General features: G+C 53.0%; 1 protein-coding gene across 1 annotated transcript; it reads right to left on the bottom strand.

The window, feature by feature from the left end:
* Positions 1 to 235: 235 nt before the first annotated feature.
* On the bottom strand, positions 236 to 8,973 carry LOC311374676 (uncharacterized protein). The gene is made up of 3 exons (XM_084490474.1): positions 8,239 to 8,973; positions 3,763 to 3,861; positions 236 to 3,079 (listed from the first exon to the last, which is right to left on the bottom strand). Exons 1-3 carry the CDS (start codon positions 8,816 to 8,818, stop codon positions 843 to 845), a joined length of 2,916 nt encoding a protein of 971 aa, XP_084346600.1. The 5' UTR covers positions 8,819 to 8,973; the 3' UTR covers positions 236 to 842.
* Positions 8,974 to 11,149: the final 2,176 nt, after the last annotated feature.

Below are 11,149 nucleotides of genomic sequence, written 5' to 3'. Positions count from 1 at the left end.
GACCAGCCTGTACCAGTCCACACCACTAGACCAGCCTGTACCAGTCCACACCACTAGACCAGCCTGTACCAGTCCACCACTAGACCAGCCTGTACCAGTCCACCACTAGACCAGCCTGTACCAGTCCACACCACTAGACCAGCCTGTACCAGTCCACCCCTCTAGACCAGCCTGTACCAGTCCACCACTAGACCAGCCTGTACCAGTCCACACCACTAGACCAGCCTGTACCAGTCCACACCACTAGACCAGCCTGTACCAGTCCACCACTAGACCAGCCTGTACCAGTCCACCACTAGACCAGCCTGTACCAGTCCACCCCTCTAGACCAGTGTTACTGGAGAAGTGTGAATGAATCATAAGCCAGGTCTCTCGAAGGAGGCCTGACCTTTGTCCCAGTAATAATCTATACATGCCATCTTTACAGACGGATGTGGTCCCTGGTCGCCCAGGGGGAGGGAGGGGGCTGTGTAGCAGGGTGGGGTCCTGGGTGCTAGGTTTCATACGCTATTTAGAGAACAGGAAGTGAACACTACTCAGAGGTCCATGGACCTCCAAGTGGTGAACTCCATTACCCATCATCCCTGCTGTTGCTGCTCCGCCACGTCTCGTTAAATAGTGAGTCTCATGAAGACGTGGACTGTAACATTGTGATGTTCCGTTACTTACCGTTCAACCAGAGCACCTGTTCCATTGCATTACCCTCTGGAGTGAAAGAGGTTATGGATGCACACAAACACCAAGCTCCAAATTAAATGCAATGATGAAATCAACTTCAATGCAAAGGGTGAGTCAGAGATATGCAACATGATGCAATGGTTAAATCAAAGTTGATGCGATGGTTAAAGCAAAGTTGATGCGATGAAGGGATGAACGTGAGAACTCAGGAGAACGTGAAGGAGGTGGACCGGGGGGTCTGACCGGAGGAGAGGAGAAACAGGGGAGAACTTAAAGGTGACCATGAGGATGAGGACCATGGAGGACTGGGTAGACTTGCGTTTACCTGTTTCAATCTTCAGGCAGGGCATCTGAAACAGTCTAATGGCCCCACTCATCTTCTCAGCCGCACCCTCTGTGGGCTTGCTGGGGAGGGCCTGGGGGCTAGTAGCTGGGATTGGAGGTTGGCCCAGAGCCACCTTCTCTGGCTCAGCCTTCTTCTGTGGTGAGGTCTCCTGGGTGAGGAGAAGATAAGAGCTCTCGCTGGGAACCTCCTTCTCCTCCATTCGTGTAGCATCTTTAGCACAGGGGGTTTCCTTCTTCTCAAAGCTTAGCTCATCATCCAGAGGAATCTCTGGAACCTTGGAGGAGGCAAACTTTGAATTATCGAACGCTTCCAGGAACTCATCCATGACCCCTCGCGCCGGCCTCTCGATGAACTCAAACTCCTCAGAGGAGACCTCGTGCTCCGAGACCTCGTCCGCCAGCTCCACCTCCATCTCCACCTCCTTCTCAGACTCCACCTGGAAGCTGGCCGGGTTCTTCGCCATGGCCTCCAGAACCGGAGACAGCGAGTCTGCGGTGGGCGACTCAGAGTCCGAATCCTCACCCAGGCTTTTCTTGCTTTCAAAATTCAGTGGTTGGAATTTCTCTGGCATTTTGGGAGAATCCAGACTTGAAAACCAATCCTTCTGCTCAATCTGGACCGGCTCATCCTCTCGGGCCTGGGCGGGAGAGGCTCCCTGCACCTCCTTGACAAGGTCAAAGGCCCCAGAAAATTGGTCTTCTTCTGCTTTGGGTTTGCCAGCTAACTTGGCCTCCGTCGCCTCTGCCATCTCCTTCAGCAGGCACACTTTGGAATCCAACGTGAAGGGGTTATTGGCCGACAAGTTGATGGGAGGGTTGGGAGACTCCATCATCCGACGCTCCAGGACCGGACTCTGCTCTGGACTTCCTTCTGAGGAACCAGAGTCCGGTTTGTCCGGGTTCAGAGGGGAAGACTTCAGGAGGTCTGGTAGAGACTGGGGAAGAGGAGAGTCTTCTTCCTCATCATCATCGTATTCTTTCAGAGCAGATGAGTACTGACTCATCAGCTGACCTGAGGCCTCCGCAGCAGTTTTGCTCGACTCGTAGGGTTTGCACTCATCAAAGGCTGCCGGTGGGCTTCCTAGAGAGTCTCCGGCCTGCCTGTACTGGACCAGGTCTGGGGTAGGACTCTCAGACACCTTAGTGGCCCTGCAGTCAGACAGATCCTCCTCAAAATGGGAGTAGGGCGCGTCAGCCAGTGGGGAGAAGCCGTCAAAGGGATTATTCTTCTTCTCCTCCTCACACATCAAGTCATCCTCTTCATCAGACTCGTTGCCATGGAGATCTTCCTGATATTGGGAGGAGCCAATGGGGGCTGTATCCATGGTGACCCTGTACTTGTCTTCAGAGGCTGGGAGCTTTGTCTCCCAGGAGGAGGGGGACTCTGGGACCATCCTCTGGGCCTGGGTGGGAGAGGGGGAGTCTTGGAACATCCTCTGGGCCTGGGTGGGAGAGGGGGACTCTGGGACCATCCTCTGGACCTGGGTGGGAGAGGGGGACTCTGGGACCATCCTCTGGACCTGGGTGGGAGAGGGGGACTCTGGGACCATCCTCTGGACCTGGGTGGGAGAGGGGGACTCTGGGACCATCCTCTGGACCTGGGTGGGAGAGGGGGACTCTGGGACCATCCTCTGGACCTGGGTGGGAGAGGGGGACTCTGGGACCATCCTCTGGACCTGGGTGGGAGAGGGGGACTCTGGGACCATCCTCTGGACCTGGGTGGGAGAGGGGCCGGAGGAGCCAAAGGGCTTCTCCTCAGGGGAGAACGAGACGCCGCTGTCTTCACACACGTTGGGATGTAGTTCCGGGTCCTTCCCTAAGCTCAGGTAAGGGCCGGCTAGGGGGTCCAGCAGATCCACTGGGTTCTTTGCGTCGTTCAACCCGCCCCAAGGCGCACCCTGGGGGGCGGCAGTGGAGGAGCCAAGAGGAGCAGCAGCCCAGGAAGACGGGGGCTGGTTAGGACTCTCTGTGAGAGAGAGCTCCTCCAGGGAGTCAGGGGAGTGCAGAGGAGAAAGGGGAGAGATGGGAGCAGGGGACTCACCCTTCTGTCCCAGTGCTTCAGCAGGAAAGGAGAATGCAGAACGGATCAAATACACACTCAAGACACCCGACCACAAACTAGTCCACACTCACATGCTGGTAGAATGTACAATCCCTCCATCTGACCCCCAGACTCCCAAGTAAAGGAGGCAGTTCTAGGTGTATTCTACAGGCTACCCTACAAGCTGGCTGGGTTCTAGAGGTAAAGGACAAGTGTGTTCTAGATTTATTCTACAGGGAAGCTGGCTGGGTTCTAGAGGTTCTAGAGAGAAGAATTGTGTTCTATATGTATTCTACGTTGGTTAGGTTGCCGTCATGGCTGGTCGGGGGGAGCAGACAAACAAGGAGGATCATCACTCCAGGTGTGGTGCATCAAGACAATGAAGACATGCAGGAACCCCTCCTTAGGGGTCTTTACAATCACAACATGAAGTTCAACTGCACAATAAGCAAAATAAAATACAATCAAATGAGGGGATCAAGTTGGAAGGAATCGAATTATTAACCCAAAACATGTGGTGCTGGGAAAACAAAAAATGAGGGGGGGGGGGAGGGGTTGGAATACAAATAAAACCTCTATCGCCCCTTGAGAGAATTTGTCCAAATCACTGAAAGACCGAGACGCAAGGCAGAGACTTAGGAAACATTGAGCTCAACATGCCAACACGTTAGCTCAAGGCAACCCTGACATGCAGCGACGGGTAAGGAGGAGGAGGAGGAAACAGACGAGAGGAGAGGACTTGCCTGTAGGGAAATGCATCAGAGAAGTGGGCAGAGAAATGGGAAGAGAAGGTTCATCTGTGGAGAAAAAGGGAGGTGTGAGTAAAGCAGAGAAAGAGAGGGAACCCCATTAGAACATGTACACAGAACTCCTGGTCTGGACCCCAAATGGGTCAAACCAGGTTGTGGATGTGCAGAACACTCCAGAAACCCTGGGATGGATTCAGGATTGTGAGTCGTGTGGTTGGGTCCCACAGAACACTCATGGGTCCTGACTACAGAGATATGAAGTCAGGACATTGCACGTTCCAACTCATGAGTCACTGGGCCTCACCCAGTGACCGTAACACTACCATCCCAGCTACGCTTGACTGTCCTACTAGCCTAGCTACCTTTGCCTATCCAACATGTCCAACATACTAGCCTAGCTATCCTGGCCAAACCTAACCTTTCCAACTAGTCTAACCTACTAGCCTATTATTTAAGCCTGGCTACCATCCAGCCTACTAGCCAAACAAACGAGCCAAACAAACTAGCCTTGCCAATTAGGTTTCTCCTACTGGTTAACCAAAGTAGTTTGTAACAGAGCCAGCCAATCAGCTACCAACTAAACAGCAGTGGTTTTAATTTATACAATGGGAAAAGACCAGTGTAAAACATCTATAAAAAATAGAAAGGGTTAGTAAAACCCTAGAATTTGTATAAAAAGTAAAATATAAATAAAAACACAAAAATAGAGCCTATAAAATCTATGTTTAAAGCAGAAGATGCCATTAAGTACTGTAAGTACAGTATTATAACCATTAAAGACCAATGTCATCCCAATGGTGGAAGCTACTGTGGTCACTAGGGATAGGGCTCCCCAGGAGAGGGTGTGTGGCGCAGAGCTAGGCTGGACCCTGGAAACTGGGCTCAAGAAGGACCAGGGTGAAAGAAAGTCAGGTTACAGCTCTTGCAACGCAATGGGAAACCCATGGTCACCTCTGAGCCGCTGGCGTCACTTGAAACTAGCTTCTAAAAGAGATTCTTTAAACAGCCTCACACAGTATTTAAAGACCTACAGGTTATTCGGGGAACTTGATGTATGGCATATTTAAAGCCAGCCCAGAGAAGGGCTCTCATTGGCTCATTTAGCCTTCATATTAGCTTAAAATTAACATTTATCCAGTCAAACACTGGTGGACGCTTTATCATAGACATCAAACCTCAACCTCTGAAAATGCGTATTTGATGATGAAGCTAATCTGCAAGCTTCAACCAGAACAAGTTTCAACCAGAACAAGTGGTTCCCTCAACCAAGACATAATTTGAACACCAACGCCTGGAGAGAGTGTTCCCTCAGTCCTAGGTTAGCCTGAACCGAGAGGTTAGCCTGAGCTAGCAATCACGAGTGAGACATCGCTATAAGTAGCCCAGTGAAGCTATGGAAACGATGGGGCTACTGGGCCACCTGCTACCAGCTCTTAAAGAACTGAATGTTCATGTCGACTGGGAGACCCCAGTGCATGCTGGGAGCCAGGAGACCGTTTACAATCAGTTAACAGATTGGAAAAAATGGATTGTTTCAACACTGTTCCTCCCCATTGTGGGGAGGAACATTCCCAAGTTACTAAAGGACATGTTATCCTAAAGGTTGCCATGGAAACCTTTTTGGACATTAGACTGGCATTATCAGAAGGGTTAGGGACCTCCTGCTGTCAGTCTAACGGTCACTGACACCAAACTGCCAAACCTCCACCTAGCAACACCAGGCTAGTGCTGGGCTACCGCTGGGAGGATGGTTAGCCATAGGGCTAGTGCTAGGCTACCGCTGGGAGGATGGTTAGCCATAGGGCTAGTGCTAGGCTACCGCTGGGAGGATGGTTAGCCATAGGGCTAGTGCTAGGCTACAGCTGGGAGGATGGTTAGCCATAGGGCTAGTGCTAGGCTACCGCTGGGAGGATGGTTAGCCATAGGGCTAGTGCTGGGCTACCGCTGGGAGGATGGTTAGCCATAGGGCTAGTGCTAGGCTACCGCTGGGAGGATGGTTAGCCATAGGGCTAGTGCTAGGCTACCGCTGGGAGGATGGTTAGCCATAGGGCTAGTGCTAGGCTACCGCTGGGAGGATGGTTAGCCATAGGGCTAGTGCTAGGCTACCGCTGGGAGGATGGTTAGCCATAGGGCTAGTGCTAGGCTACCGCTGGGAGGATGGTTAGCCATAGGGCTAGTGCTAGGCTACCGCTGGGAGGATGGTTAGCCATAGGGCTAGTGCTAGGCTACCGCTGGGAGGATGGTTAGCCATAGGGCTAGTGCTAGGCTACCGCTGGGAGGATGGTTAGCCATAGGGCTAGTGCTAGGCTACCGCTGGGAGGATGGTTAGCCATAGGGCTAGTGCTAGGCTACCGCTGGGAGGATGGTTAGCCATAGCGCTAGTGCTGTAAGAAGTTAGCTGCTACGTGTAGCGCCGACTAGCAGGTTATTTCTGCTTGTGATGAAGATGTCTAAAAGATGATGGCTCAAAGAAACTACACTGGTCTACTACACCAATGCAGTAGACCAGTGCTAAGGGACCAATGCAGTAGACCAGTGCTAAGGGACCATGCAGTAGACCAGTGCTGAGGGACCATGCAGTAGACCAGTGCTAAGGGACCAATGCAGTAGACCAGTGCTAAGGGACCAATGCAGTAGACCAGTGCTAAGGGACCATGCAGTAGACCAGTGCTGAGGGACCATGCAGTAGACCAGTGCTAAGGGACCAATGCAGTAGACCAGTGCTAAGGGACCATGCAGTAGACCAGTGCTAAGGGACCATGGAGTAGACCAGTGCTGAGGGACCATGCAGTAGACCAGTGCTAAGGGACCATTGAGTAGACCAGTGCTGAGGGACCATGCAGTAGACCAGTGCTGAGGGACCATGCAGTAGACCAGTGCTAAGGGACCATTGAGTAGACCAGTGCTGAGGGACCATGCAGTAGACCAGTGCTGAGGGACCATGCAGTAGACCAGTGCTGAGGGACCATGCAGTAGACCAGTGCTGAGGGACCATGCAGTAGACCAGTGCTGAGGGACCATGCAGTAGACCAGTGCTGAGGGACCATGCAGTAGACCAGTGCTGAGGGACCATGCAGTAGACCAGTGCTGAGGGACCATGCAGTAGACCAGTGCTAAGGGACCATGGAGTAGGCTGGCAGTAATAAGCTAGTGTTGATGGAACCTGAAGGCTAGGAGCAGGGAGTGGGTCTTTGTATGAGGAGGCGGCCCCGCCCTTCAGGCAGGGGGTTACCTAGATACAACAGAGGGCTAGAGACCCAGTCTAACGGGTTAACTAGAGACAGCCCAGTCTGACGGGTTAACTAGAGACAGCCCAGTCTGACGGGTTAACTAGAGACAGCCCAGTCTAACGGGTTAACTAGAGACAGCCCAGTCTAACGGGTTAACTAGAGACAGCCCAGTCTAACGGGTTAACTAGAGACAGCCCAGTCTGACGGGTTAACTAGAGACAGCCCAGTCTAACGGGTTAACTAGAGACAGCCCAGTCTGACGGGTTAACTAGAGACAGCCCAGTCTGACGGGTTAACTAGAGACAGCCCAGTCTGACGGGTTAACTAGAGACAGCCCAGTCTGACGGGTTAAGATGCGGAGGAGAGGGAGCGGCGTGGAGAACAAAGGGTGGGAGGCAGTGAGCAGGTCTTTTTGATGGCCTACTCCAGCAGGTCTCCTGTCCATGGAGACACGGCCCTTTGTTGTGATTAATCCCCAACACGTCTGCTGCATGCCATGCTAGCTGGGCTAACGGCGCGGTAGCTAGCGGCACCCAGCCTAGCGGCGCGGTGTTTCTGTGTGTGTGTGCGCCACACACACACACACACACACGCATACACGACGAGTGGGTCCGCTAGCGCGGTAGGCTAGCGGCGCGGTGGATTAGCGACGCGGCAGCTAAACACCGCGTCGCCCTCGGTTGACAGCCGTCATGTTGACAGCATTCTGGCGCACATTAAACGGCAAACATTCGCTTGGTCAAAGAACATGAAGACAGGCGTCGCTGCGTCTCGGTGGACCACTGCGCTGACAGACGTCATGCGGCGCAGTGTGCCGCCTCATGGGGAGGACGGGGAGGACGAGGAGGAGGAGAGCCGGCGGGCCGCGGGGCTCCGGGTGGTGGACTAAGAGGACATTAGCTGGTCTGGGTCATCAAACCAAAACATACATTACGACGTTTCCCCCCGAAACGAGCCGTTCATTCACACCGCGGTACCTTCCGCGCGGAGCGGTGGAGGAGCCGAGCGCCTACAGAGCGCTATGCTACAGAGCGCTACGCTAGCAGCTTGAACGGAGAAAACAATCGGTTAAAAACATCAAAACATGCACATAGAACCGGGCTTAGGACCGGACCCTGCTCTGGGGACCCGGACCCTGGTCTGGGGGACCGGACCCTGCGCTCAGTACCCGCCCGTCAGGTGTGTAAATGCTTACATGATGCTGGAGCGACGGAAGGTTCCTCTTCTCTGGTCGGAGGCGCGGCGGCGGCTGCTGCTGCTGCTGCTGGGGGGGGGGCGGCCGGGCTGGGGAGGCTGGGCTCCGGAGTGGGGGGGGTGGGTTCCGGAGTGGGGGGGCTGGGCTCCGGGGTGGGGAGGCTGGGCTCCGGAGTAGGGGCGCTGATGATCTCTGGTTCGACAACCGGCTCGTCTGACGACAGAACCACACCGTCAGATACCGGGGTCGACTCTTCGGGCTCAGCCGCGGGCTCAGGCTCACTCATTACCGGCGTGGACACGTCTACGGGCTCGGACACAGTAACCGGTTCCGGTTCTGGTTCTGGTTCCGGCTGAGAGGAGAACAGTTCAGGGTCTTCAGTAAGCGCACTTTCCTCGGCTATGTGTCTGTCGATGGCGTCCTGGGCTCCGCCGACCAGGTCCACGATGTCGTCCACGTTGAAGGGCTCTCTGGCCGCGGCCTCGTTCGTCACCTCGTCCGCTCCGTGGAGGTCCGCTCCGTGGACCCGTTCCTCTCCGAAGGCAGTGGTGGAAGTGACTTGCTCCTCGCTGTCTGCCATGTTCAAAACGCTTCTTAACGAAACTCAAAGTTTCCCGGTGAATGCCCACTTGTCGGAGTTGGTCGAACGGTGGAGCCTCGGGAGCCCTTCCTTGGAGACCGAAGTTAGACGAAGTGCGCAACACGACCACGGAACCGAATTGGCGCTTGGCTGCTCTGACACCAGACACCCAGCAGGAGGCTGAAAAGGAAACGTGGAACCGGGACGGCCAACCAGCTCCCGGGGTTGCCTGAGCGATGCCACCTGTGACCAATGACTGGGCGTCGACGTCCATTGGAACCCGCCCCTTCGAGGAGCCGAAAGTTAAGAGGAGCAGAAAGTTGAGAACGCCCCGCTCCGGTGACATAACCTCGGACTGTACATGGTGTCCTAACACAAACACACCCCGGCGCGTCAGTTCCCCTTTGTCGATAAACCGATGAAAAGGGATTCGATTTGATACCCTGAAACAGAGCGGTTTGGCCCCTGACCCCGGGTGGCCCCTGAACCTGCGGGGGCCCGAACCCCACTGCTTCCCCACTGTGTTCACACACACACACACACACACACACACACACACACACACACACACACACACACACACACACACACACACACACACACACACACACACACACTGCAGAGCTTGGTGTCTGTAAGACTTCCTTTATTTTAGAAACAAAATAAAACACAAAATAAGAACTGTATTAAAGTAACAAATGACGTAAAACTAATTTTAAAAAATACAATATCAATCAAGTAGGCCTACTGCATAAAATACGATATTAATTAAACCAGTGCATTCGCCAACCCAGAAAATAGAGCCTATTTAAAAAGATATGTGTGTAGTTATGTTGAGACAAAAGTATTACGCTAGTATTAGTAAAAAGGTTTAAAAAAAAAAAATGAAAGAAAGTTGTAGCATCTTTTCATCCGTGGCCTATGGGAGGAAGGCGCCCCCATTGGCTGGTAGCGCCCAGGCCCCGCCCACACAGGACACCTGTCACTCTGCCCACCACGTCGCCTCAGTGGAGCGGCTCCCGCGGGATAAGGAGACATGTTAATTAAAAGTGGTAAATTAAACTCTCGATACAACCAAGTGATTAAAGTTCACTCCCGCGGTGCCTGAACTTTACTGTGATGAAGGTCCGCCATTTATACTGAGTGTGTACTGTGTAGTGTGTATGCACAATAAATCAAGAAATGCTTTATTGTATGATATATATATATATACTGTATATATATAAACACACCTGTCATCACATTGGGTCACATTGCGGCGACCCTCCATGTCGGTTCAGTATAACCACTTGGTATTTTTAACCACTGAAGTTATTTGACCTAGTTTATTTTCCATGCTAATAAAGTTATTTTGAATTGAAGATGAGTAAGGGATGAGGAAGAGGGAAAGAGGTGTGAGAGAACATAACACACACACACACACACACACACACACACACACACACACACACACACAAACATCGCATGAGATCAATATTGTGCGATCATTCCAAACTGAGTCAGCAGCTCTCCCCTCCTCCCTCTCTCTACCCTCACCTCATCTCTCCCCTCCTCCCTCTCTCCCCTCCTCCCTCTCTCTCCACCTCACCTCATCTCTCCCTCTCCTCCCTCTCTCTCCACCTCACCTCATCTCTCTCTCTCCTCTCTCTCCTCCCTCTGTCCCCTCCTCCCTCTCTCCCCTTCTCCCTCTCTCTCCACCTCACCTCATCTCTCTCTCTCTCCCTCTCCTCTCTCTCCTCCCTCTCCTCCCTCTCCTCTCCCCTCCTCCCTCTCTCTCCACCCTCACCTCATCTCTCCCTCTCCTCTCCTCCCTCTCCTCTCCCCTCCTCCCTCTCCTCTCCCTTCCTCCCTCTCTCTCCACCCTCACCTGATCTCTCCTCTCTGTCTCCCAATATTAATATAAATATAATAAATAGTTGATCAGTCGGTTACAGAAGAGGATCTGGACCACATGGGATTCTTGCTTTGAGTTCTGAGATTAGAGTCAGAATCATGTGTAGCTGACGAACCACTGTGAGACACACAGGATGGGAACCACAGCTGACCTACACACTGACCTACACACTGACCTACAGAGGATTAGAGCCACACACTGACCTACACACTGACCTACACACTGACCTACACACTGACCTACAGAGGATTAGAGCCACACACTGACCTACACACTGACCTACACACTGACCTACAGAGGATTAGAGCCACACTGACCTACACTGACCTACACACTGACCTACAGAGGATTAGAGCTACACACTGACCTACACACTGACCTACACACTGACCTACACACTGACCTACAGAGGATTAGAGCCACACACTGACCTACAC

This window comes from Micromesistius poutassou (assembly GCF_964030765.1).
Source record: "Micromesistius poutassou genome assembly, contig: SCAFFOLD_5771, whole genome shotgun sequence".
NCBI lineage: Eukaryota > Metazoa > Chordata > Actinopteri > Gadiformes > Gadidae > Micromesistius > Micromesistius poutassou.
This window is presented reverse-complemented; position numbering and strand designations above follow the sequence as displayed.